The sequence below is a fragment of the Chionomys nivalis genome, chromosome 1 (assembly GCF_950005125.1).
Source record: "Chionomys nivalis chromosome 1, mChiNiv1.1, whole genome shotgun sequence".
Taxonomy (NCBI): Eukaryota; Metazoa; Chordata; class Mammalia; order Rodentia; family Cricetidae; genus Chionomys; species Chionomys nivalis.
This window is the reverse complement of record NC_080086.1, coordinates 60773518-60800970: the sequence shown is the minus strand read 5'-3', so window position 1 is coordinate 60800970 and position 27453 is coordinate 60773518. Positions and strand designations below refer to the sequence as shown.

The 27453-nt window shown below is 46.2% G+C and overlaps 2 protein-coding genes across 10 annotated transcripts in view; one reads left to right on the top strand and one right to left on the bottom strand.

The window, feature by feature from the left end:
- Zxdc (ZXD family zinc finger C) overlaps window positions 1-27453 on the top strand; it is a 40306-nt gene that overhangs the window by 8924 nt on the left and 3929 nt on the right. The window contains exons 5-12 of one of the 6 annotated variants that reach the window (XR_009056658.1): window positions 1323-1493; window positions 3766-4454; window positions 6049-6133; window positions 18857-19026; window positions 19167-19220; window positions 20875-20976; window positions 22120-22385; window positions 25416-25560. Coding sequence is in view for 5 of the 6 variants with exons in the window: in XM_057761264.1 (XP_057617247.1) it covers window positions 1323-1493; window positions 3766-4454; window positions 6049-6133; window positions 18857-19026; window positions 19167-19220; window positions 20875-20976; window positions 22120-22170 (1322 nt within the window). In the remaining variant the exon portion in view is untranslated. Of the gene's footprint in view, window positions 1-1322; window positions 1494-3765; window positions 4455-6048; window positions 6134-13274; window positions 14006-18856; window positions 19027-19166; window positions 19221-20874; window positions 20977-22119; window positions 23499-25415; window positions 25561-27453 lie in introns of those variants that run through there. The other 5 variants (XM_057761264.1, XM_057761271.1, XM_057761277.1 and 2 more) reach the window with 5 other exon arrangements.
- Window positions 1473-27453, bottom strand: part of Cfap100 (cilia and flagella associated protein 100) — a 50634-nt gene continuing 24653 nt past the window's right edge. For 3 of the 4 annotated variants that reach the window (XM_057761294.1, XM_057761303.1, XM_057761309.1), the window contains 4 exons: window positions 26944-27079; window positions 26008-26213; window positions 25399-25492; window positions 23812-24044 (listed from right to left, as the gene is read on the bottom strand). In XM_057761294.1, the coding sequence (XP_057617277.1) occupies window positions 23931-24044; window positions 25399-25492; window positions 26008-26213; window positions 26944-27079 (550 nt within the window). In that variant the 3' untranslated portion in view covers window positions 23812-23930. Of the gene's footprint in view, window positions 1511-23811; window positions 24045-25398; window positions 25493-26007; window positions 26214-26943; window positions 27080-27453 lie in introns of those variants that run through there. The other variant, XM_057761300.1, reaches the window with a different exon arrangement.

The window sequence follows — 27453 nt, the reverse complement described above, 5'->3', positions numbered from 1 at the left end:
TTATGGTGGGTCTTCTGACCTCAAATCAAGAAAAATCCCTCACAAGTGTTTAGTTAATTCCACATATAGTGAAGTTGACAACCAAGGTTAGCTTTCACAAAATCACTCCTTGTCAACTTGGTACACAATCATATCTCCTTAAGTCATTAAGAGGTTTCATTTCCAAATAAAATCAATAACCAGGCCATAATTACTCCTAAAACTGCTAACACGTTATCTATCTTAGACTAGCTGGTAATGTCCCTTAAGGGACATTCTTTAGTATCTTGTAACTTTCATATGATAACCACTGACACCTCAATTGTGTTATATAACATGATAAAGAAATCTAGGGAAGAAAGCACAAATATCTTTACAATACATTCTTAACAAAATGTGACAGAAACATATGTCAATTATCATCCTCAGTTTTGCAACTGGTCACGTGGCATTGGTAGTTATTGCAACCTTCTTCTGCTACTCATTCTGTATTTCTGTCACCCCAACAAGCACCTCATCAAGTCTTGTTTTCGTCGTTGTTTTAATGTTTTATTTTTTTATCCTTAAGTGACCCATACCTTTATTCTTGAAAGATCTGAGCCCTTTGTCATCCTGCATGGATTGAGTTGTAATTCCCTATTGGCTTAATTTCTGTCTTAGTTAAGGGTTTACTATTGCTGTGATGAAACACCATAACCAAAAGCAGCTTGAGGGTAAAAGGGTTTATTTGGTTTACATATACTGAGTCACAGTCTATTAGAGGAAGCCAAGGAAAGAACTCAAGTTGTACAGGAATCTGGAGGTCGGAGCTGATGAAGAGGCCGCAGAGGAGTGCTGCTTATTGGCTTGCTACTCATAGCTTGTTCATCCTGCTTTCATATAGCGTCTAGGACTACCAACCCAGAGTGATACCACCCACAATGATCTGGGCCCTCCCATATCAATCACTAATTTAAAGAAAAAAAAAATGCTTGACAGGCTTACCTATAGCCTGATTTTATGGAGGTATTTTATCATGTGGTTCCCTCCTCTCAGATTATTCTAGTTTGTATCAGGTTGACATAAAACTAGTTGACACATGATTCTTAATTGCAATTGTGGGTGTGGGAGGTACGTGTGGCACAGTGGATCACAGTGTATATGTGGAGCTCAGAGGATAACTTTGTCGAGTTGGTTTCTTCCTTTCATCTTCATGTGAGTTCTGGAAATCAAACTCAAGTCATCAGACTTGGCTGCAAACACCTCCCTTTTGAGCTATCTTACCAGTTCATATCATTTTAATGTAGTTAGGAAGTATCCTTGATCATCCTCAGATGTAACTCTTGTTTTCCTCTCTGTTCCAGGGTGCTGTGCCAGGTTCTCAGCTCGAAGCAGTCTGTACATTCATTCTAAGAAACACCTGCAGGATGTGGGTGCTCCAAAAAGCCGCTGCCCAGTGTCCAGCTGCAACCGACTCTTCACCTCTAAGCACAGCATGAAGGCACACATGGTGCGGCAGCACAGCCGGCGCCAAGGTTTGTGACTGTGGCCCCTGAGAGCTGCAAAAATGTACACGCCTGAGCATGAGAGAACAGGGATGATGCCTCTCCCTCTCACCACTCAGTCATGTGTAAACCATGAATTTAGAGCTGTGGGTTACCACACAGCCATGGAACTTTTGCACTCTCTCCTCTCCTGCTACTTGCATCTTACCACAGCCCCTTTGTATTTGGTTTGCCCTTGCCTGTGAAGTCCTTCCCATCAGCCTGTCTGCAACTGGACACTTTTCCCTGTAACTGCATCCTCTGAGTCTGTCTCACCATGTCCACTGTTCCTGAGCACTGAGTCCTGTCTCTTCCTCCTGGTCTTAGGAGATAGCGGATCCTACACAGAAAACTGTTCTAAAGATGGGCAGGAAACCCTCCAAGCCCAGAGCAAAGTTGTGTCTTAGGAATGGACTGAGGTATGAGAGACCTCATGATAGTGGTCAAGGGCATGTGGCAGGGAGGATGCTGAGCATGCAGGACCTGACCTTCAGCATCTGTGGTACAGTGCTTAGAAACTTGCCCCTCTAGGTCTTATCTACAATCGTATGCAGGACATCAAGAATGTAGGAGAGGCAACAATGTCTGTATCTCTCTAGTGCATTCACAGAGACAGTTCTCTCTGGGATGAGGTAGGTTCTACTGTTGGTATGGTAATTGGTGGAGGCCATACATGTTTCTAACCACTTCCCCCTCACTGTGATCTGAGAAGCAGACAATACCATTTAGCCTATTCCCAGTTGGTGTCACCTTTCCTCCCAGAGGGTCTCAACTACTGTCCTTCTCTCCAGCTCTGAACTGGTGCTGTATGACCCCACAGGCCTCAGCATGACATTACTTCTTAAACTGTATCTCCCTTTCCCTAAAGCTAGCTAATTCAGGTTACTTTCACAAGTTTTCCCTAAACTCTGGATGGGTGAGAAGCCCTGTTAGCAGACCTATGTTTATTGTATACATCAACTGACTCATCTAGCATTCCTCTTGCCCATTGTCAGTAGAGGACCAGGAACTCAGAGCAGTGTGATGACCGCCACCTTGTGTTTCAGTTCACTTCACAACTGTCCTGCTGCTGCAGAAATACTTGCCAAGGTCACAGTAAGAGGGAGTGCTTAAGCCAGCTCTTTACTGGGATCTATTTGCTACCCAAAGGCACAGTCCTAACCATTAGCACTACAGTGATTTTTCTCTAGTATGTCCATTTATGGTTGACATTTATGGAATTAATAAAATGTTAGGTTGATTTTTGAGTAAGTGGGCATCTTCTATCAAAATCACTCTCTACAAAGAAGATAATCGTCAAGATGTATGTTTGTTGATTTGTTTTTAATTTTGAGAAAGAAATGGGTCATCTATTTCACTTTCTAGAAGAAATCACTCCCATTTCCTCTCAGAATGTTGTATTAGTATGAAGATACTGGTAAAGAAACTTTCTGATATAAAAACTAAAGAGAGATTCTGACTTTGGTTTCTGTTCTTATGTCTAGACTAGACGTCTTTTGTAGGCTTGAGTTAAAAATGCATGGTGGTACTCGCCTTTAATCCTAGCACTTGGGAGGCAGAAACAGGCAAATCTCAAAAAACAACAACAACAACAAAAGTGCATTATGCACTCTGAGCCGGCCTTCATCCTTAGAAAGTATGCATTTGTGGTTAACTTATAGTTGATGTGGAAGAAACAGCTGAGATCGCCTTCCTCTGCTTCAGGCACTGGGGCAGTTCAGAGGCTGCAATGAGGCAGACGAGAGGTCCCCTTTTCTGAGTTCCATGCATCTGCCTAAACCTGGAGTTTTCAACCCAGCCCAGACAGCCAGTTTTATTCCTTGATTAACCCCAGAGGTCTCAGACCATCTTGTGGATGACAGTAGATGTGAAGCAGGGCACGGAGTTTTACAGAGATGACTAAAGCTAATTTCACAAATAACTCCAGAGCCAGACTTGGATCAGAGCTGACTTATAGAAGTTTCATGCTGTGGGATGGATTGAAACCTTGGTTAGCTAGTGCAGCATAGAAGGAAGGGCAGGCTTTGGAACATAAACACAGATTGAGGACATGAAGTATTAGATGAAGTACCTGTTGTCAAGCCAGCCCTTCCTTTGGTGTCTGCTATTCACTGTATGCCAGCATTAGGTCTTGCTTTACCTAGGTGGCAAGGTCTAGCAAAAGGGTAGTCAGTGTTGCTTCAAGGGGTGCCTGCTAGTATCAAGCAGGAAGAAGATTTCTCAGTCTGGCAAATAGTAACTAGAATATCCATTGCTTTCACAGATCTTGTACCTCAGCTGGAAGCTCCAAGTTCTCTCACACCCAGCAATGAACTGAGTAGCCCAGGCCAAAGCGAGCTCACCAACATAGATCTAGCAGCACTTTTCTCTGACACACCTGCTAACAGTGGCAGTTCGACAGCTGGGTCAGATGAAGCCCTGAACTCTGGGATCCTCACCATTGATGTCTCTTCTGTGAGCTCCTCTCTGGGAGGGAATCTCCCTTCTAATAATAACTCCTTAGGGTCCATGGACCCCTTGGTTCTGGTGACCCACAGTGATATGCCTCCGAGTTTAGACAGTCCTCTTGTTCTTGGGACATCAGCCACAGTTCTCCAGCCAGGCAGTTTCAGTACAGATGATTCTCAGGCCATGAACACAGGAGCAGTAGGCTGTCTGGTGGCTCTGCCTGTGAGGAACTTGGATCAAGAAACACCAGTTTTGACTCCCAGCAATAACTTGACAGTCCCTAACACTGCACCAACCTCTTCAGGCACTGCCCAAGAAACTACCAGAGTCCCAGATCTGCTGGTTCCAATAAAGGTGGAACAAGACTTGCCTCCTGTCCCAGATGTGGTCCAGGGGCCAGAAGAAAGCCATGAGCCATCCCAGTCTATGCTGTCCAGCTCTGCAGAGAGGCCAGGGGCTCAAAAGGACTCAGAGCTCAGTGCTGGCACCCGCAGCCTCTACTTGGTATGAAGCACTATATTCCATCACCACCACTAGCTCACTCCTCTAATGCACCTTGGATCATTTTTGGGATAAATCCTGTCTATGCAGACGGTTCTTTCTGGTGTGCAGAAGGACAGATGGAGCCTGGGCAGTAGTCTGGAAACCTGACTGACCTTGATTCTGAAATTGACATTCTTACAGCTTTGTGCATATCACTTAACCTATCTGAGCCTTAAATCCTCAATTATTTCTAAAATAAGGGGTTTGGGCTACATTGTTTTTATGGTTCTTTTGAGTTCTGTGATTTTATAGTTTTCTTAAGAAAACTTGAGGCATTTCCTACTAATGAAATGTTCACATTCATGCTTTTCACACAGTGACGAGTCCTAGAAGAGCAGTGTTGGCATCAGTCATCGTAACAGTTCAGTGAGAACTTAAAAGCTACATCAGGATATTTTTATTACAATTAAACAGTGGTTCCTGAACCTTCATTCTTGAAGGATTATAACAATACTCCAATTTTGATGCTGGACAGTTATTGTATTCTATATTTATATCAATTATACCTTTAATATAATCTAATTTAAAATAACTTAAAGATTACTAGAAAGAGTCTGACTTTCCTCAGTCTATGATGGAAATGATCATACAGGTTTCTTTGTAATGCTGGTTGAACTTTGTTTTGACATTTATCATGTTAAGATTCATGTATCTTACTACAAGCATGAGGGTACTTAGTAACCAACCTACTGGAGCCGACTTGGATTTCTCTCAATGTGAGAGCAGCACGGCCTGTCTCTCCATTTCTGGTGTCTGGCTTGCTGGTGGCAGAGCTACACTTGCCAACATCTGTTTAGGCTACCATAGCTAAGAACAACAGGTGACTTGACAGGGACTGGAGGTAACCACAGGTCACAGTGCGTGGGAAGCCTGTCCCTGGCACTCTGTGTCTTCCTGTATCTCAGAGCCAGCAATGGGTGGAGGTGGAGGAACCAGCAGAGCTTGGGCTTGCCCTTGTTTGTTCTCTTGCTAGCTGTGTGGCATTAGGCTTCCTTGCTTCTCTGAGTGGGAATGAAGTTATGAATGGGTTTCTGTGTACCATGAGCTGTGGAGGGCTGGTTTCCTTTGTCCCTTGTAGGTTTAAGAATGAAACTTTTTCTTATTAAGTATTTACAAATTTTAAATATCTTATTTGAATACTGTTTCTCTGGCACTTCAATAAGTTTGCTGAATTCAGTGACACTTTCTATATTGGCATATGTCAATGTGGCACTTGCTGCCAACACTGCCCAGGACTGCCGTGACATAACCCTGGCGTCAGAAGACTTGTGTTTTAGGGAGCAGGGCAGTGTACAGCGCTTAGCAGCCTCTCTCTAAAATATTTTAGTGCGTTTAGACCTTGGAGGAATGACCTTCACTTTTCCAGGTGATGAAGCTGTGTGCATTTTCCTGTGCTAACAAACGAACGTGTGGTTTCCCGCGTGCCTTTGCTGGTGACTGATTCCTGGAGCTCTGATACATTCCCAAGGCAGACTTAGGACGGTTCTCTAGTCCCCTTGCTACCCTCCCTCTGCTGTTTAGATCAAGCAACTGACACACTTTTCTTTGGTCCCAGGAAAGTGGGGGCTCAGCAAGAACTGATTACCGAGCCATTCAACTAGTCAAGAAAAAAAAGCAGAAAGGAACTGGGAGCGATGAAGGTGAGGCTGAGTGTGCTGCAGTGCTGGTGGGCAAGGGACTAAGGTTTCTTGTGTCACAGTCACAGGCAGAGGAAGCACACAGAACAGTTGTTTCTGTGTTCTTTGTCTTCTATGTTCAAAATGCCCTTTTATCAATTTCTTAGCTTTATATAAACTTAGAAAACAGGTAATAACCAAATCCTCAGCATGTCTGAACATGCTTGACAGGTCTAAAGAGGCTCTGGGAAAGTGAAGGGTTCAAACATTGTCAGTTCTGGGAGGCTACTGAATAAATGAGTCAAGCCAGCCAGGTGTCAGGAAAGCAGGAGAGTGGCTAGATGCTAAGTGGGGCCTGGTCCTGTGGTAGAAACCATGGGATAGGACAACCATTGTCTCTCTAAGGTAGCTGTGTGACGGCAGCCTGTGCACAGAAGTCTCTGGTTGAATCAGCCTGAACCTTTAAGAGCAGCAGCTCACCTGAATGAGAAAACGAAACAAAACAGTATCACATGAGTATCACATAAGTCTGTGGTCTTGAGTGCTGCCCCTTCTGCACATGGGTTGAAGGTACAGTGCTGAACGGAGACTGGTGAATCCTGTTTAATGTCAGCAGAGCTCTTTGGTGTTCTCAGGCATCATTCATCTTTACATTTGCTTAGACTTACTTGATGCAATTTTATGTCTTTCTGTTCTTATGCCATAGCTCTGATTTAAAATAATAGTTTTCTTCAGGCAGCTGTTTCCCAGTGTTCCTGTCAGTGTCACTTGTGACTTAGAAAGAACAGGTCTGTGGCGCAAGAATCCAAAACTTGTAGTGTAAAACTTGCAGGGAAAATAAAGGGAGACATGGAGGTCTGTAGAAAAAAAAATTATCACATGCAAGCCAAATTCATTAAGAAGTCAGATGACTTTATTGAGCCCAGTCGTAATTAATTGTGGAATTGGAGGAAAGGGAGTGCTTTAGACTTGAGGTGCAAAATTTATTGCTCTCACTACGCTGGGGCAGTATCTTCAGAGATTAATTACTTGGTTATCAACTGCAGTATGACATTTTAAAAATCAAAGACACTTTTAAAGTCCTTAATTTTGGTATTTGGCAAATGTTGCGGGTTTCAGTTGTCTAAAATTCCATACCCACTGCTGACACCTGTTGCCATTAGAATCCACAGAGGAGTCCAAGGCTGTACTTGGCAGCTACTCTTCTGGTTTAGAGCCATAACGGCTCTCTCTCTCCTACTCTCCCATGTTTGGTGGAGTGCTGTGTGGGTTGGTCTGTCCTGCCTGCTCAGGTGGCTTTTGCAGTTTGCCTCACTGGTGTAATTGAGCACTTCCTCTCGTTATGTGTTTCCCTCAATTAGCTATTACATCTTGGGGCTTGATCTGATTGATTCCTTTAGGGAGAGGAGAGTTAGTAAAACTGAAGTGATGCTGGGCTCTTTGTGGAGTCACTTGAGCTGTTTCATAGTACCTAGCACCATTAGATTCCTGGGGTCTGCAGAGAAGGTGATAATAGTTCTGCCTTCTTCTTATTAGCTAGGGCATTTGTCTAAAGAGTGGCTTCTTGTTCTTCACCTTGAGGTATAATTGATAGGAGAAAGTTGAGGTGCTTAAGTCTGCGTCAGGTCTTTGTGAGTATTTTCTGGCCACCTTCTGTGACAATCACAGCATTTCATGTATTTTAATTTTAAAATTTTTATAGACTTTGAAGGGAAATAGAACTATGGCATCTGCAAGGTGTCTAGCTTTTGTGGGTGAAAAGAAGCAAAATGTCCCTGCCAGGGTGAAGGATTATCTCTGCCACCTACCTGTCTTTCTCAGAAAGCACTCTTGAAATCCTGTGACCAGCCAGGTGGGAGTCCATGTAGAGTCCCACGTTTAAATAGTCCTTGAAGCCACCTGTGCCTCTCCTAATATGTACTGTAAGTTCACACTTACAGACCCTTTCTGCCTCAGGTGACCGTGCACAATAGTAGTGTCACCAATAATGTAGGAGGGTCTTCTGTCTGTGTGTTACTTTCATTGGTTAAATAAAGAAGCTGCCTTGGCCTTTTGATAGGCCAGCCCTTAGGTGGGTGGAGTAGACAGAACAGAAGGTTGGGAGGTGATAGAGGAGGGTCATCTTTCTATCTGTTGTTTCATTGGTTAATAAAGAAACTGCTTGGCCTCTGATAGGACAGAAAATTAGGTAGGCAGAGTAGACAGAACAGAATTCTGGGAGAAAGAAGCCGAGTCAGGCAGTCGCCATGATTCTCCCACACCAGACAGACGCAGGTTAAGATCTTTCCTGGTAAGCCAGCTCGTGGTGCTACACAGAATATTAGAAATGGGTTAGATCAATATGTAAGAGCTAGCCAATAAGAGGTTAAAACTAATGGGCCAAGCAGTGTTTAAAAGAATACAGTTTCCGTGTAATTATTTCGGGACATAAGCTAGCCGGGTGGCAGGACGCCGCCCGCTGCTCCTTCTACAGGGAGGAAGAAGGCAGTGTGGCAGATGCATGGCTCTCTAACCCAGTATGGACGTAGGTTAGAATCCTCCCGGTAAGCCATGACGTTGTGGTAAACACAGATGAATAGAAATGGGTTAATCAAGATGTGAGAATTAGCCAGTAAGAGGCTAGAACTAATGGGCCAGGCAGTGTTTAAATGAATACAGTTTCTGTGTTATTATTTCCAGGGCTAGGCTAGCCGTGCGGGAGCCAGGCACGACGAAAAGCAGGCCTGCTCGCCTCATCACTACACACCATCACATCCATAGCTGTAACATGTCACCCAGCCACTCCTTGCATCTTCTCTGTAGCCCCGGTGAATCTGTTACTGACAGCATTTGCTGTCACAATCATGGGACGTTCACTCTCAGCTGGTATTCCCCATGTCCTGTCTCTGCCTGGGACAAAGCAGACTCCTGGGCTCTGTTGTCAGGTCTTCCTGGTCTCCAGGCATGTCAGGGCCTCGACCCTTCTTACCTATCATGATGCTTTTGAAGAATACAGTTTCTTGGCCTGCAGACTTCTTTGTTTAGACTGAGGTTCAGGTCTTTTAGAGCTGGAGGTGATGTGCCTTTGTGCATTGTGCTGGGTATAAGTGTATTGACATGACATAGATATTTTGCAGTTATGTGCCTCCAACTGTATTCTTAGCTTCGGTCATTCTCTGGAGCTCACAGCCCACTGAACGCCCTTGTGCTCAGTCAGTGTTATGCGGTGAAATGACAGGATCAGACCAAGAGCAGGATCTATGTGAGGACAGTGTGAACTTTTTCCAGCGCTGGTGACCAGAAGAACTCACCTGAAGCATGCTATCTACAGCGCTTATTGGGACTCAATTATGTAAGGCCCAGCCCCTCCAGAGATAGGGTTGACAGTTTGTGACCCAGGACTATACTATACATCACAATGTTGTCATTGGCTCTCTGAAATGGCTTAAGTACCCCAGGGAAACATAGCATTCTTTGTTTGTTTGTTTTGAATTTGGGGGGGGAGGGTGAGGCTGGTTCTTACTTGTATGTATGTTCATGTACCACGTCTGTGCCTGGTACCCTTATAGGTCAAAAGATGGCATTATATTCCCCTGGAACTAGAGTTGCAGGTGATTATGAGCTAGCAAATGGGTACTGGGAATCAAAACTTAGTCCTCTGCAAGAGCGGCCTATGCTTTTAACTACAGAGCTATCTTTCTATCCAGGAAGCAAAAACATTCTTATAGGCGGGACATTCTGGGGCCCCTAGGTCATCTTCCAGGAGCTCAGCAAGGCTAATTGTTTACTATGTGCAGAAGATAATCCTGTTTCTCATGTTTTCCACAGATAACACTAGACAGTGAGTCTTGGCTGTGACAGTATGACCCTGATGTTCTGCAGGTGATTTGTATTAGGGTTCTTCTACAGATACATGCTCTCCCTCCCCACTCACTGATGCACTCTATCACTCTCGGCATAGACTCAGGTTATAGTATGGCTAGCATTGGTTTTGTGGCTTTTGAGTGTCTGGCTCTGCCCGTTGGGACTTCCTGAAAGTGTATTCTTATGCCCTTCCAATGTAACCTATCCTGAATTTCATATCGTGTACTTGTCCCAGCCTGCAGTCAACCAATTCTCCAGAGAGCCCTGGTTCATTTACTGGAAACTGGTATTTACAACCAGATTGTGGGTCCAAGACTGTGCTGGCTGCTAATGAACTGTGTGCCCTAAGTTCTCAGTGGCCATGCTAGGAAATATTTGTAAATATCATTTTTATTGATCTCTATGCAGAATGTTATGATTTTTTGAAGGTATGTACACAGTATTTCACATTCTTTGTAACTATATTGGTATTTATAGTGAAACATGTGAGATCAGCTCAGACTAAGTGGCTTCTCGTCAGGTAGGGTTGTGCTGATATTTTGGCAACAAGTTTGAGGGGAAAATTTAGGTTTCTGGGGTATTTGCATTTTGACATTGTGATGAGAGATTATGAATTGTATTTAAGTCTGAGCACAGAAGTCCAGTATGACTACACCGTATGTGGCTTTAACAAACAGAAAGACATCATTACTGTAAATGTTAGCCCCACACTGCATGTGCATTCTCAGAAAATATGTGGTCTGAAATCCAAGGCTACTCCGAGTGTGCTGCTGCTGAGAGTAATACAAGAGCACTGCTGGCACCTTCAGCTCAGACATTTAGCTGCTCCTAACAGAATCGCCAGTGTAAGAAATCTCAGTGTGAAAATACCTTTGGAGACGGAAGGCCATTACTATAGATTGAATTTAGGTCCTTGCACATAGTAAGCAGTGAGCAGTGGCTTAAGAGCAGGAAAAGGAAAGGAGGCATGGTGTGACCAAAACCCGAAGGCCTCTGTGTCACTCTGAAAGTATAAACAAGTCTTAAGTGCATTGCCAAGAGACAAAGATTGAATACATCTAAGCAAAGCACAACCTTAGGGAAATGTATGGGAAGGCAAGCAGTGACTCAGAACAAACTCCAAAGCAGAGGTAACGTTACCAGGGAGAGGTCGTTGTCTTTAACACAGCAGAGTTAAAGAACATTTATTCTGAAAGCTTAGATCTCAAGTGCAAAATGAAATATGGTAGAAACCTAGGGAGAGAATGAGTAAAGGCCTAGCAGTATTGAAAATGACTCTTATAACTTGTATGCAGACAGCAGAAACAGTGAGGCTGTGAAGGATGTTTATTCATGCGGCTAATGAAGTTGATTTACTAGATAGACTATATATAATCTGCACCCAATGTTTGTAGACATAGTACATGAAAGGAGGAATGAAGAAAATTACAACTAACATCTTCATAGGGAAAAATCTTGGCAGGGCTTTGTTTTCTAACCATTTGTATAAATTACAAAGTAAAATTATTTGGAATCCAAAATAAAGCCTGCTAAGCCTTTGGGTAGTAGAATAAAAAAAAAAAAATGCCTAATAACAACAGAAAGTGATAGCCATGGAGTTATCTAGTTTGATCCCTTGAACGGTAGCAACACTTGTTTGGATCTCTTGTGGAGATTAAATGAGACTGTAGCTGTAGGACACTTGGAGTATAAGCTACTGATGACTCTTCCAGGGATGTGGCTGGAAGATAGGTACAAATGTGTGCACAGGCAGCCTCTTAAGAAAAGGAAGTACAAGGTGGAAAACAAGTGCGTAACAACCAGTGCTGTGTAACCATCTGTTCAGGTTGGAACTTTTGACTTGGGTGGAACAAAGCATGTTCTTAAATGCACTCAGCTATCCAGGCCATTGGTTTCCATTTCTGCTGACTTTGAATCAAGGAAAAACAACAAAAGAAAAGTTGCACTGTCAGTGGAAACAGAAATAAACATATCAGACACACTGTGATAGTACATTATAGTACTTGCAACAGCACAGCATTCTGAAAGGCAAATGTGAACACTATAATATGGAAAAGGTACATGCATCAGTATATTGTGCAATTGGCTACATACCGTACTCTACCTAGGATAGGAACAGCAAAGGCTGTCAACCACACAGACTAGCCATAGGTGCTTCCTTAAAAATAATAGGTAAAGTGTTCTAAACAGCATCCAGAACATCTTGTATTTACTATATTCTGACTAAACACAGAGACCAGTGAAGAGCCCTACTGTTTTCTCAACAGGTATGTTTGTGCACGACTAGAGGAGGGAACATCAGCAATCCCACACTTTTCACTCCCTTATTTCCTTGAGATGAGCCTCTCACAACCTGGAGCTATCCCTCTTGTCTTCTAGCTAGGCCCAGCAATTCTGTCTCTATGCCTTCCCCTCCTGTCACTTCTAGGGTTACAGGCACGTTCAGCCATGCCCAGCTTGTTGATGTTGGCTCTGGGGATGCAAACTTGGACCTGAGTGATATATAGTAAGTGCTCCTAGCCACTGAGCCATCTCTCCAGCCCTCAACAGATCTTAAGTTGTGTTCCCTAAAAAATTAATAGGCATCACTGGTGAAAATAGAAATTTCATGATGATTTCTGCTGACTGGTGTCACACATCTGTCATAACCAGTACTCAAGTGGGGACAGGTTCAAAGTTGTCCTCAGCTACCTGGTGAGTTTGAGACTAGCAGCCAGCACCCACTCAGTGCTGTGCTTCAAGGGCACAGGTGTACCCAGGTCATTGGGGAGTCACTCCTATTCTTACTCTTTTGTTTTTGTTTTTCAAGACAGGGTTTCTCTAACTTTGGAGCCTGTTCTAGAACTAGCTCTGTAGCCCAGACTGGTCTCAAATTCACAGAGATTCACCTGCCTCTGCCTCCCAAGTGCTGGGATTAAAGGCGCACACCACCACTGCCTAGCTTTTATTCCTATTCTTGCCATAGATGTTTATATTCTTCTGAAGGGTTTTGCCTTGAAAATAAACCAAAAATAGGAGTAAGGTGGATTCTTTGGAGGAGATTGGTAATTTATAGATGACTTCATTGTTGAAAAGCCTAAGAGATTCGGCTAAAAAATTAGCAAAAGGAGATAATTTAATGTCCAGTTAAAGAATGTCTGCCATCTGGAGTTCTCTAAAGGGCAGCAGTTAGCAGTGAAGAAATGTAGTTGCAGGGTCACAGCAGCCCTGCAGGAGGAAATTTCACAAGCAGGCAGGCATTCTCCTACATGAAGAAGACAAGAGAAGTTAGCTGAAAGGCAGAGATGGGTTGTTCCCTGGTGGTGTAATTTCTTCCCTCCAGTACACCAGAGAAACGTGAGCAGTGGATACCCAATCCATCGAGTGGAATGGAAGTACCTGATGAAATCAAATGATGAAACTAATGAAGATAGAACCAGGAAGGGGTGAGAAGAACTTCAGTTCTCAGCAGGGGAGACGGGCATCAGAAAAGATAAAACCTGGAGATGAGAAGGTACCACAGGGATGGAAACAGTGGCAAACAATCTAGGGAGGGCCTGAAACTGCAGTGTGGTTGGCCTGTCCAAAGAGAAGTAAGGCTGACCTCACTAGAGACTAGCAAGGCAGAGCTAGAGTGGAGGCACTAAAGTGACCCAAGCTGTACCCCTTATAAGCCATAATCACATCTCTGGTCTTTACTGCAAGGGTCAGTAGAAAAGGGACATGATGTCTTAAAAGACCATTCCGCCTGCTCTTTGGACAATAAACAGACAGATGTCATGCATGGAAGGAAACAAGAATGTCTAGGGATTTCTGTGGTCTCCAGCTGAAGCCAACATGTCTAGAGGTCAGTGGTGGCCAAACAGTGAGAGGGAGTTGGGGCCTGTCTAGAAGTAGGGGCCCCTAAAACTGGGTGTGAGGAAAAGGAGTGTTACAGGCCTGACACTTATCCCACAGGGTGATGACACTCTCACTTGGAAGTCCAAGGAGGCTTGAGGACAGAATGAGGTAAGAAAGCAAGGGAATGTCTAGAGACTACACTAAATGCTCAAGTCTGTCACATGTCTACCACAATAGCCCAGCAGAGAAAGAATGATGGTGTATCATGGGTAGAGTCGCAAACCAGAGCCCAGGACACAGAAACAGGGCCTGGTGCATCTTTGCATGTGGCAGAGGTGACCCTGTGTACTTCTAACAATCGAATGCTATCCTTTGTGGATTTCAAAGGGTTTGGGGCTTTTGAAAACTCTGTAACAACAGCCAGCACTTAACTGCACTCTGCTCTACCTGCTGTAACAGAAGGACCCATTTGGTCTCACAGTCACCTTGACAGGTTAGGCAAGTCTTCACATGTTACACATGTGCTGGCACGAGACCCAAGGCACCAGAGGCATGGTAAACACATCTTGTCAGCACATTTGACCAGAGCCACATCTGATGAGAACTCAAGGTGGCGAGGCAGATGAGCACTACCATGAACAAGTGTTTGCAGAAGACTGCCAGCGTGGCTGCATAGGCATCCAAGAAGGCCCTCCTGAAGATGACCTGGGTGTCTACAGGGTCATTAGGTGATGATTCCAAGAGGAAAATAACAAAGCTGGGTAATGATTACATGTGCAGCTGCACCTTACTGTCTGGCTTATGAAGATACCAGGAGTCCGTGTAAAGGACCCATCTGCAAGCTGCTATTCTACCAAAATTTTTGATAAGAGAATATTTACAACTCAGATGTATGACAACAAAACCGTACACTTTGTGAATGTTTTAGTGAGTCAGTCTATAAGAACGATGGGTGTATGGATGGACATCTGTGTATATACTTACATAGAAACAGAAGTTAAGTAAGACATGCCCATTCATGGATAGTCTCACCCAACACTGGGTGTGAAGATTGTGAATATTTTACTGTGGTCATTTCTACTTTTTGTATTTGAGAATACATAAATTTTATAATTTTAAAAACTGAAATTAAAACTGTCACATTAAAATAGCAAGCAATAGAGTAGGCATTTCTTGTGAGTGGCTTGTGAAGCTTTCCCAAGCTCTCTGGTGTCATTAGTACACAGAGATGTGTGATTCCCTTTCCAGAGAAGCAGGAGAAAGAAGCCAGGGTAGGCATGTGCTTTCCACTCAATTGCTTTGGTAGCCCTGGGGTGACCTACTCGTCCCAGCAAAGCCTAGTCTATAGCCAGAGAGCTATGTGACTGTGCCATGTGCATGTGGCTGAAATGCCCGAGTGAGTTGGTGGCTGAGTTGAGGCTTGAGTCAGTGATCTTGCCCTCATTGTAATCTTTTCACTTTAAAACAAATATCTTTGGCCATGTGTGTCACAGGTTTCCTTTGGCTGCCATCATGAATGAAGAAGGGACTCCTTGAAGGAAGAGGTTTGCTGTCAGCCCAGGAGTCACATTGCTGTCACTTCTTTCTATGAGCGAATTTAGTGACATCTATAAAATTCCATGGAAGTTTAAGTGCAAAGCACTAGTTGGGTTTGGATTTCATGGAGATGTCATTTAGCTACAGGAGCTCTGGCCCACCTTATGGGACACACACACACACACACACACACCTAGAACATGCAGGCCTATAGTTGAGGTGGCTTTGGGGAACCAAAGTGGAGTATAGACTTTATACTGTCACCACATGGTTTGTCCATTAGCCAGGTGCCTCTGCTCCAGCTATGCCTAGCCTCTCTTCTCTGTGTGTTAAGTTTGGTAAAGCTCTTTCAGGCACTGGCCTTTGAGGACTGTTAAATAGCTGCTCTCTACAGACTGTGTCTGTAAATGATCTTGGGTGGGCTCTTGTCATTTCTGTTCTGAGCCTGAGCTCTTTCATTCTCCTGACCACAACTAAAGGCATCATTGCAGGCAGCCACTTGAGCACAGTGGCGCTAGTCATTGAGAAGCAAACATGCAGGGTGACCATAGCAGTAAGGGACTACCCCCTACCAAAGAAGGGACCAAGAAAAATGTTGTCACCAGAGTCTAGAAGAGGAACAGTACAAAGAGACAAGGGAGATATTTCCTGCCACACAACAGCAGCCTGTCTGGTTCCCTCCCACCTGAGCCTCATCTCTCTGATCTCAGGATCAGGTTCCAGGTGCTACTGGGGGAGCCCGGGTAGTAAGTAGTCTCTAAGGACATGAAGGCTGAAAGTCTTCTGTCCTTGTCCCCATTGTTGTCTCCATACTGCTGGGGTGGTGGGAGCAGGGTATACTGTAAAGGGTCTCATTATGTAGCCCAGGCTGGTCCCAAACTATCCTATCTTAAATGCTGGGTCTAGTGGTATGAAGCACCATCAGCTACCACTGCATTTTGATGATAGGTTTACAAGCCTTCCATTGGGAGCTCTGGGGGAAGTATCACATGATGAAGATGTAGATAATACTTGCTAAATGAGTAATAAGACATACACAGATCACTAGCCATGGAGCACATTTAAAATAGTTATATTTAGTGTATGTATAAAATACCCTTCATATTAAAACCTGACAGAGTTGTTGTATCTAAGGTTTTTTGTGCACCTGACCTGGTTCTGAGTCATTGTATTGTGTCTATTAGCCAACCCTAGTCCTCTCTAAAACTCTGAAAGGTATATGTCCTGTTATTTCCATTTCTGGATGAGGATCTTGGAACATGAAGCAGTAATAGCTAATGAGGATCAATCCCAGGACTAGAATCTAAGGCAGACTGGTCCCAGGATTACCCGAACCCATAGGCCATGTGCTATGTCTGCCCTCCCTCGGTTGAAGTGGACTGTAAGGAGTGGGTAAGGCTTGCCTAGAGCTTCAAGGGGCTCCTGGTTAGTTAGGCAGCCTGCCAGCATGATTGGCCATGTCAAAGACCGGAAAACCATGGTGTCTCTACAATCAATCAGTAACTGTCACAGTCTTTCAGGCCTTAATTAACTGAGAACCCAAGAAGTCCCCCTAATAATAGTGGCCATTGCCTGTTTGTTTGTTTGTTTGTTTGTTTGTGTTTGAAACGGTTTCTCTGTAGCTTTTGTAGTCTGTCCTGGAACTAGCTCTTGTAGACCAGGCTGGCCTCGAACTCACAGAGCTCCACCTGCCTCTGACTCCCTAGTGCTGGGAAGCCATCACCATTTTTATTAGAGAGCAGCCAAAGACAATTCCCTGAGAATCTAGGAAAGACATCAAAACAACTTCGTGGCAGTATTTGACTCTCTGATGGGAGGTTTACAGAGGTTGGTGAAGAGGAACATGGTGATAGCTTATCATGATGCTATCATTGAACTTGGAAAGGCCTCAGCACAAATTATGAATACTCTCAAGAGACCTGTGGGAAAGAGTGGCACTATGATGGGCCACTCAGCTCATTGCTTTTTTGTTGAACAGGAAAGAAGATAGTGGAGAAAAGTAGATGGTAATGACAAAACAAAAATAAGACATTCCAGGGCAACAAGGGACAAGGACAGGCAGGGTAAGGTCTGCCAAATTTTTGGCAGAAAACTTGCAAGTCATATTATTGGCTTATTTTGCTCAGTTTCTTTTTTAAAAAAAAAATCTCAAATTCCAACAACCAAATAGTTAAAAATTCACCTGTCAGTTTTAAGTTCACTGGGAAGGATAAATAGGAAGTCATATAGGTGGCAAAGGAAAGGATAAGCCACTGTGAGCACCTGGCTTAACAAGGTGGGTGTCCAGCATGACTGGGATTGAATATTCTGGAAACATGAATTCCTTACACTCTTATCCTTGCAACAGCTACACTGAAAAACACCCAGGCAAACCTTAGGACATGCAGTGTAGAATACACACATGCACACAAACGGCACACACTAGCTATGTCCTTATTTTTATGCCAGAGAAGCATGCTGGGTTAATACGAAATTTAAATCATAAAAGTTCACGTGTGTATAGTTCTAGAGCTGAGTAAGATAGTATAGATGTTCAAGAAGCAGTGACTGGAAGCTTCTTGCTTTGACAGACCCAATTCCAACCCTGATCTGCTATGAACAGAGGGAGCACTTAGGCAGGAAAACTGCATAAACCAGGGATTTTGGCAGAGACTCTGGCAGATGAGTTGAAACTATAGTGGAACCACTCTTCCTGCAATGAGGAGAGCTTAGTCTCTGCTTATAACATGGGCTCTCCTCACCTGGTCCATCAACCTAGTTAATATTTGCACTTTAAGAAATTGTTCCTTAGCGCCCTCACCTCGCCCAAGAAAGCAGGCTGTGAGAAAAGCAAAGGGAAGTCCCAGGTATCATACCAGCCACAAACATGAGTACAACACACTCAGGACACCACAAGGTGCTGGTGACCTTCAGGAGTGAGGTAAGCAGGTCCGTGGGAGTTGTGTGCCTTGCCGAGGGCTATGAATTTTTTTAGTTTGGTTTGGTTTGGTTTTTCAAGCTAGGGTTTCTCTGTGTAACAACTCTAGCTGTCCTGGAACTCACTTTGTTTACCAGGCTGGCCTCAAACTTACAGAGGTCTGCCTGCCTCTGTCTCCCAAGTGCTAAGATTAAAGGCTTGCTACCACCGCCCAACCTCCATGTTTAAAAAAGAAAAAGAAACAAATCTTGCTCCAACTAGAAGGCCTGCTGGGTGGCAAAGCCAGCTTCCATGGCACACCTTTGTGTGCAGAGTGCTAAAGCTTTTGAGTTTTCTACCTGCCAGGAGCTATGGGAGTTTAGGGACATGGCCTTCAGAGAAGGAACACCTAGATTCAGGTTCTGTCAGGCAAAATGATTATAATAGGTTTGGTAAGTTTTCCATTAAAATCTGGTGGGTTTGTCTGTTTACCTCTTGCCTCATGAAAATTTCTTTGGAACAATGTTCAAGTCAGTGAAGCTGTATGGGATGATGGGAACCATGAAGCCTCTTCCTCAAAAATCCTCAGTCAGGGCCAGAGCCCAGCCAGGGAAGCATTGTTAGATGTGCTGTTTTTATCTGCTTGGTTTTAGGAACATCTGAGACTGCTCATGGGAAAATGAAAGGCGGCGTGGCCAACCATCCTCATGTCCACTCAGGCCAGCACAGTTGTTTCTGTGGAAACCTCATGGTACCCAGTGGAAGTCTGCCAGCACCAGCCCCTGCAGCTGGTCTGCAGTGTGTCCAGATCCCTGTTCTGCAGGTAGGAACCACCCACGTGAATGCTGAGGTCTGCAGGGGCAGGATGGTGGAGGGGTGGCCGCTGCCCTTTCAGTAAACTGCTCCAAGTCCTGTGTCCTGTCCCAGCCATCTTAATAATCCCAGCCTCTCTCTTCTTCCCAGCCTGTCTCACTGCATCTGTGCAAGCCCTTGCCTTTGTTAGGACTGACGTATCAGGTTTGTGGCACTGTGTTACCCTGTGTCTAGTTCCCTCAACCTGGTCCATCTTTCCCACATCTCTTGGAGGTGTAATGGCTTGTGCCTCTGTCTTGCCAAGGTCTGCTTGGGACCATTTTATGCAGACAGGAGGCATCTGAGACTGCCCAAGCTGGCCATATGTAAGCCTCACAGCTGCTGGTATTCATGTTGCCCACCTCTACCCAGACTCTCCTATAAACTCTCTTTAGACTGCTCTGGCCATGCTTCTAGGCACCACTGCCTGCACAGCAGCTGGTACAGGCTTTCATGTGAAAGTGGTAGGACCTTTTTGATTTTTCTGCTTTCTCGTTGCTCACTGAAGATAGGGCTCAGTCACCTCTTTGGGGGCTCAACAGACCTTTATTTGACAGCCATCTATGGGAGCTCACTGCCAAGTCACTCAGCAGCCCCATACATGCCTGCACTACCAGGATGACCTCTGAGGAGGTGGAATGGGGAAGGAAGAGGTTTGGAAGCTGAGAGATCTGGCTATATTTGACTCAGTCGCACACACCTGCATGGTGCACACCACTTAGAGTTGCAGATGAAACTCCAGTAGGCCAGTGCAAATCTAGTTGTCAGAGACTGAGGGTGGAGCTGTTCCTGTTACTTCGGAGAGCTTAGAGACAGGCAAGGTCCATCTGGGAGAGAACCATGAAGGAAAGAGGTGGGATCAGGGGTAGGAGGCTGTAAAGAGCCTACAGGGCTCAGATAAATGGGGGATGGGTGGCAAAGAGTGGCCTGGGGAAAGAGGCAATGAAAGGGTTCTAGACCAAAAAAGAAGCATGTGAGGGTTTAGTGGGCAGAGACTTGGGCTTGTGTAGAGAAATGAGCTGAAAATCATGCTCCTCCCTTCTAGTTTGACCCAATGGTAGAACAGTTTGGAACTGTGGGAGAGATCAAGGATTCCTAGAGATAGGGACAGCGAAAAGAGTGGGAGGCTTGTCCCAAAGTAGTATAGCCACAGTGTGCAGGTCAGCTTGCAGAAGGCACTCCCAGGGCTCAGGGTATAGGGTGAAGAGGTTGTAAGAAAAGTGCCACCACAGGCAGAAAACGAGCCCACTGGAAAGTGTGTGCACCTGGGTATAACTCTTTCACCTGTCTTTTGACAGCTAATTGGCCCTCAGCTTCAGTTTTATTGTCAGAGATGGAAATAGCACTTAGAAGGTCCTTGGGGAAGTGGGAGGATGGAGTGCTTAAGAACAGAGTGCTCAGTTTGGAGGTGGTAGGCAGCTGTAATTAAATGTGCTGTAATTAATTAATGAGAAGGCAAAACCATTCTTTCTTGACTTGCTTCTGGGGACCTGGCAGCCTCATCTTGGGATGTCTGCTTTCAGGCCTCTGGCCCATAGGTAAGATGGGAACAGAGAGAAGGCCTTCCCATGGACTTGAGAAAGTACCAGGGCGTCCACACAGAATTTATTTAATACACTATAGGAGGAGCAGTACTGTTGGGACAGGGAACAGTTTTTGAGTGTTGAAATAAATAATAAACATAGGGAGTCAGGCAGCAGAAGATTCCAGACTAAACTGAACTAACTTTGGACTGGATTCAAAGTGAGAGCTATGGAGAGGCCAGTGCTTCTGCTTCCTGATTACCAGTGTGTGATAGTTCTTGATGTTGCCTCCCCAGGATGACCCCTCAGGTGAAGGAGGCTTGCCACTGGCCCTCAGCCCGCAGTGCTCTGCCTTCCATCCCTACTTCACCGTGGATCTGCCTGTCTACGTCCTCCAGGTCAGGGTGCCTACAGTTCTTGCTCTTATCAGTAGAACGCATCCATCCCAGGATGGACAGGTTTCCCATGTCAGGAGGCTATAGCAAGGGTTAGCAGCTGCCATAGACTTGCCCTGGAGATGCATTGGGTTCTGGTCAGGTCCAGCCACCTTGAACTTTTTTGAAAAGATGGGGTCACAGCTTCAAATAAGGCTTGGTTGACACTGCAGTCTCTGTTTGTAGAACAGGTGAAACGTAGTGTGCCTGTGACCACTGCACACTCCAGTTCTAAATTCCCATGAGTGAGATGTACCCAGATAAGTTCAGTAGCTGTGCTAAGTAGGTGGGTGGTTAAGCTGAGAGTGGGCAGCCACAGTGCAGCTCTAGGTCTGAATGAAAGTCACTTTTCAGGCTGCCGACCTTCCTCAGAAATGTCATTTGTACTGTTCTAAGCCCCTCAGAACACTATTCCTAAAGAAGGGAAATCTGAGCCAGACGTGATAGACATAGGTGATACCCATTAACCAGGAGACAAGGGTTGGAGAACTGCACATTTGAAGCCACTTGAGCCACATAGCAAGAATTTGTCTCTAAAAAGCACGGAAAAGGAAGGAAGAAGATATGGGGTGGTGGGGAAGAGAGCAAGAGGCAATAAAGGAGGGAAGTACAAACTACTGGTGACCTGAGACCTGCCCACTACAGCTTGGAGCCTACAAGACCAAAGTAGGAGTGCTGGATTCTAGCAGGAGAGTGATGGGTACCAACCATGGCCATCTCTCTGCACGGGCCTCCTACTGCCTGCGGGCTATCAGCAGATATTATCTCAATTTTTTGGTTTTTGTTTTGTTTTACAGGAATGTACATGGGTGCTTGAATATATATAGACCCATCAGTAAGCCTAGAAGAAAATCTGGGAAAGCATAATGGTTCTGAGTTCACATCTTGTTGTTGTTTTTTTGAGTATTTTGGGTTTGGTTTTGTTTTATTTTGTTTTTGAGGCAGGGTCTCACTATGTAGCCCTGACTAGCTGGCCTGGAACTCACAGAGATCTGCTTGTCTCTGCCTTGTGCTGGGGTCAAAAGAATGTTCTTTGAAGGGGCAAAGTATGGGGTAAGTCTTTGCTGTGCCTTCCCCTTCTCTTCACTTTTCTGCTTGGTTTTGCAGGAGGTGCTTCCATCACCAGGAAGCACTATCAACCTGCAGGACCTTCAGTGACAGCGGCCTGAGCAAACAAGAACTCGTTCCAGGATGTGTTTCCGGACCTCAGATGACTGTGGTGTGGACCGGGAGATTTCATGTGACTTCTGCTCAGCAGTTCAGCCTGATAATTTGAGACTTTGGGGTACATGCATGGAAAGTGCTTTCATTCTGCTCCAGCAAGAGCCAATATGGGCTATACTCTTTGAAACTGCCTCCACAGGTTGCCCACGGTGAGATAGACACCATGTCCATGCCATGTGTTTGCATTCCAGCCTTTCCCAGGTCCCCATGGGCCTGAGCTGGGTAGCACTTGTTATATTAAAAGATTCCTGCAGTAAGTGGGTGGAGCATGGCTCCCTGCTCAGGTACATCTCTGCACTAAGTCTAGACAGGGCCTTCTATTGTAGTGTGTTAACATTTTGCCCGAGACATCTAGAAATTTGGTTCTTTTCTGAGATCTTGTGTGACAGACTGCTTCTCACCTGCTAGGATGGTCTTGGTGGGTGTGTTGGTCTCCCTACATTGTATGCCATGGTGAAGCCAAATTCAGGCTGAGGCAGGTTGCACAGGCAACTAGTCTGAAAGGCGATTGGGGTGGCCTGGTGCCCACCAGTGGCCTGCTAATAGACCCTCTTTCTAGACTCAGACTTTAAAGTCATTTTTCTAAACTCTGTATTTGGAATTCTTGGTAAATAGTAACTTGTCTTCAGTCTCTATAGTGAGGTTCTGAATGTTGTATGTTAATGTGTAGGGCTGGAATGATAAGTGTGTTTTATGGTTGAGGTTGAAGATAAGGATATTATGTGACCTTAGCCTTCTGTGTTTTCACAGTGATTCTGTCTTCCCAGGGGAGATGGTTGTCTTGCACATATTTATTTGTTAGTGAAGACTGGATACAGGGTCACACAGAAATGCATTTTTCTTGGGCCTTTGGAGTGTGTACTTACTCAGATACTGCTTTGGTTCTGCCCCATCTGAGTTGCTTTGTTTCTTGGATTTGGGGAGGGCCCTGAGTTTGGGCATGAGTCTTCTCTGGATGGCTCTGTGGTGCCATCTGCCTAGGTGCTGCTCCCTACTCAAGTAGGATTGTGAATCCAACTTGGGAAGGCTTCTTTCCACAGGTCTCTCCTGCATCACAGGCCCAAGTGTAGGGACTGGACTTGCCCACCTGTCATCAGGGCCCTCCCCACTCCATGGGCAGCCTGGTACCACTGTCACCTGCTTCCAGAGCCCACCTCACAGAGAAGCTTCCTTCTCCCACAGCCTCCAGGGTGTGTCTGCCAAGTGACAGAATGGGCTGTCATGTTCTGAGCACTGGAGCTTCCTGCTGCCACACACCCAACTCTTAGTACAAATGAATAAAAGTGTTTGTGTGTCATGTACCAAAGGTTTTGCTCTGGTTTCATTAAAGGTATGTGCATGGTGTTGAGATTCTTGCCCCTTCTGCCCAGCTGGCCACCAGTTCTTTTGTCTCCAAGAGCAAACAACATCCTGCCCTCCTGGGGGACAGGTTTTGAGCCTCTCTCCAAGCAGCTACCTCTGATGAGAACCAGGATGGTGTTCTGTCCCTCGAACACGTTTTGGGTGAAATAACAAAAGAGGGGTTCCAAGAGGCTTCCTTCAACAGGTCACTCAGACTCCTGAGAGACATGGTTTTATTTCCTTTGAGTAAGGAGGCTGACAGGAGAGCATGAGATGGAGTTAGTCCCTCCGGCTCGCAGTCCCTGCCTTCAGTAACTACTGACCTCTTCCTGAGCCTTCGGCCAGCTCTGCTGCTAAGTGAAGAAGAAGAGCATCTCCTCCTTGTCCTTGTCCATTATTACGTGCTCAGACTCCTCCTTTATTCTGATGACTGGTGGACGGGAGCGGCTTACCAATCTCCTGCCTCTCTGCAGGGGCAATAAATATGGTGAGCCTATGCTGCCTATGTAGATGTGCTGTCCACGCGCCCTGCCATAGGGTTCAGGAAGGGGCCAGCAAAGCCTGGTCATGCAGACCAGCCACTCAAGGGTGGCAGTGGCTAAAGGGACCTAGAGTGTGGGTCAGCCTAGCAGTCGCCATGCCAGCTCCACGGAGCACACTTTCTGAAGGGCAAGAGTTAAAGTATTTCCTAGCTCAGGGCTTCCACAGGAGACCCTGCAATGTGACAGAACACATTAGAGGTCGGCCTGTAAAAGACAGTGATCCCTCTTAAAAGGCCCAATTCCATAACCTTCAGCTCTGAGTTAAGCTGTCTGTTCTATGTCCAACAATAGCCCCTGACCGATGGTCCTAACCAATACGTAACTCCTCCATGCTCTTTGTCACATACATGTTGAACTGAATCATGTAATATGAAGCTGTCTGCCAGCCTCCCAAAACTTAGCTATCTCCTTTGTTCTTGGATTTGCTTGGGGAGGTTCTCTGAAAGCTGCTTTCTGAAGGGGCTCCTCTGCCCTGTCATCCCTCTCGTGGCAGTATGTGTTCTCTTTCTCTTCCCCTCTGCCCCCAAACCCTTCTCTTAATAAAGCTCCTCTCCAGGAAGGAAAAGCCTCCCCTTCCTGCTAAGGCCCTGTTAGGTTTAGACCTCCATATATTGTCCTGTTTTCGTCTAATGCTCTCCTTGCCATCTGAATCCTGATCACGGCCTGGTTGCCCTTTCTCCTAATGAGCTGCATCTTCTGAAGGGAATTATGTGTTCAGCTTTCTTTCCGAACTAAACACTGGGATGTTTTGTACTATCTTATTATTAATGGTGTTCATCTTTCCAAGCAATAAAATGGACAGCCATGTTTCATAGAGGCCCACCCAGCTCCCCTGTCTCTCAGGGACCATGCTTGGCTCCAGGCCTACTTTCAGGGCCAGACTTTCTGCTGTCACATCGAAAAGGCACAAGGATGCCATAGTTCTTTTTCTGTGGGGCAAGGGCTTCAGACCCCAAAGACACAGGCCTAACAACAAGCAGTTCTTTGACCTGGGCTCTGTTTGAACACCGGAGACTGGGTGTTCATGGGAGTTCTGTGGCTGAGCATCTGCACCTGGCAGGGGCTGTGTGAATAGCACATGTGGGAGATCGGTCCTGGTGAGGACAGCTCTAGCACAGGGCACTAGAAGCGCCTGGCTTTGGAGACTGTTCTACTCCAGCTTGGCACTGCAAGCACCTGTGTTTCTTCAGGGAAGTAATTTGCCTTCAGGGAAGCCTGGGAGCTCAGGCTGGAGAGCCTAGGAGGTACACTCTAGAGTGGCCCTAGAGCCACCTCTCACCTTCTTTTTTATTTCAGCTTGGGCCCTGGCTCGAGCCCGCTGCAACCGCTCCTCCTGCAGCTCCTTCTGCATCCTGACCTTCTCTTCACGAAGCCTGGAGACAAGAGGTGGCTTACAGGGACCCGGGCCTAGGAGGAACCCCTTTTCCCACTAAGACTCCAGGTCAGTCCATGCCTTCCCATATGTAGAAAATGCCCCCTCTGCCCTTCCTGTCATTCGTAGACAAATCAGCCAAAGCTTGCAGGCGAAGGCAGATAGGGGGTGTAAATGCCATACTTGAGAGTGACCTAAGGTTTAGACCACAACCCCCCAAAAGCACCTTTCCCTAGATCCACATCTTTGTCTTCAGTCCCTGTGGCACCTAGCTAGGACATTAGTCTTAAGGTGCTGGGACCCCAGAGGAGATGGCCCCATGCTTGGGAGAGACAGACTTTGCAGATAGTTGTGTCCCATGACCCCTGCCCTCTGGAACCCACAGAGGCCTGGCCTCACATCACAGAGACCTGAACCTGTTCTCTCTGGTCAAGAAACACACAAGGGTGGATGCTGACGAGCGTCCTGCACCCAAGCCAGAGCTGCAGTCATAGAAGTTTGGGTACAGTGGCTCACCTCATGCGCCGCTCCCTCTCCTTGGCCTTCTCAGCCTGCTCAATCTTAGCCTGGGGCACTCTCTCCAGATTCTCTAGCAGCTCATCCAGCTGGTGCTCCACCACAGTCAGCATCTGCACTGTGCCCAGGTTGGCCTCCTGCTGCATGCCCACACACTTCCGATACACATCCAGCACCTTGTGGTTCAGGCTCTCCAGCAGCTTGTCCTGAGGACAGTCAGCCAGCGGTGTGGCATGGCTGCAGGCCCCGTTCACCCTCACATGATAGCCTGCCTACACCAGCAGTCATTGCTTGCCAGCCAGGATGGAACAGCCACAGTGTGGGCTCAGAGAGTGGGGTGGAGCAATGGTACCTGCTTTTCTTAGCCAGAATAGCTCTAGTGCTCCTGTGGCACGCTATGACTCATCTCATATCCCAGCCCTTCCTCCAGCTTCTTTAGCAAGCCCATTGAGGCCCAGTCCCTGTTCCAGGGAGCCCCACAGGACCACATTCTGTGAGGCCCAGGGTAGATGAACTCACTCCTCTTGAGCCTGTCTGACATTGAGAAAGCAGGTAGCAACTGCTATGTGGGTATTGAGTGGGTATTGTTGAGCAGCAGCAGACAAAAAGGCTTAGTCAGGCCTGGCCATAGCCAGTGCCCAGTAGCTCTCGACCAGGCAGGAGTCAGGCCCCTGAGTTGGCGTCTGCCACACAAGGCACTGGGCAGTCCTGGAAAGAGCTAACACCTGAGTGAGTAAATGATATTTCTGTGCTAGTGTGCTGAGCTCCTGGCCCGCCCTTGTCCCTGCTATTCAGAGTCTGGGAAGCAGTGCAGGCAGCTGAGGGAGTAGGTGAGCAGACCCCTGGGGCACATGCCACACCAAGCACACAGAGCATAGGGAGTGAGCAGGGCCTGAGGTGATGGCCTGGGCCCTGCTCTGATACTCCTGTCCCTACCTGCTGGTCACCCTTATACTCCCCGAAGTGGAAAACGCGGGCTTTGAGCTGCAGCTCTGCTGCTGACTCCTCCTCCTTGGAGATTGATATCATCATGGTGGTGATCCACTGCTTCAGCAGGTTGACCTCCCTGTCCCTGCAGGGTCAGACAGTTTCCTCAGCACCTGGCTCCCACTAGGCATGAGCTAGTAGGCAGACTTCTGTCCTGAGGCCATAGGCGTAGTTACCCACCCTTTGCACCCTTGCAGGTCTTGGGCCCACCCAGAAAATTTGCTTTGGTGGATGAGCCTGAACAACACCATCACCCAGTACCCCAGCCCAACCTTCCCTAGTCAGTCCCCTTGGGCTCTGGAATGAGCAGAGGAGGAAACTGGGATGGGGTGGCTGGTGGTCACACCCTGTAGCAGGGATTATGAGTCTGAGCATCCAGTGAGCTCCGGGTGGGAGTGAGACCAGCTCCTGCCTCCCCTGCTGCCTTGTTGACTACATCTAGGACCTTGGGTTTCTCTA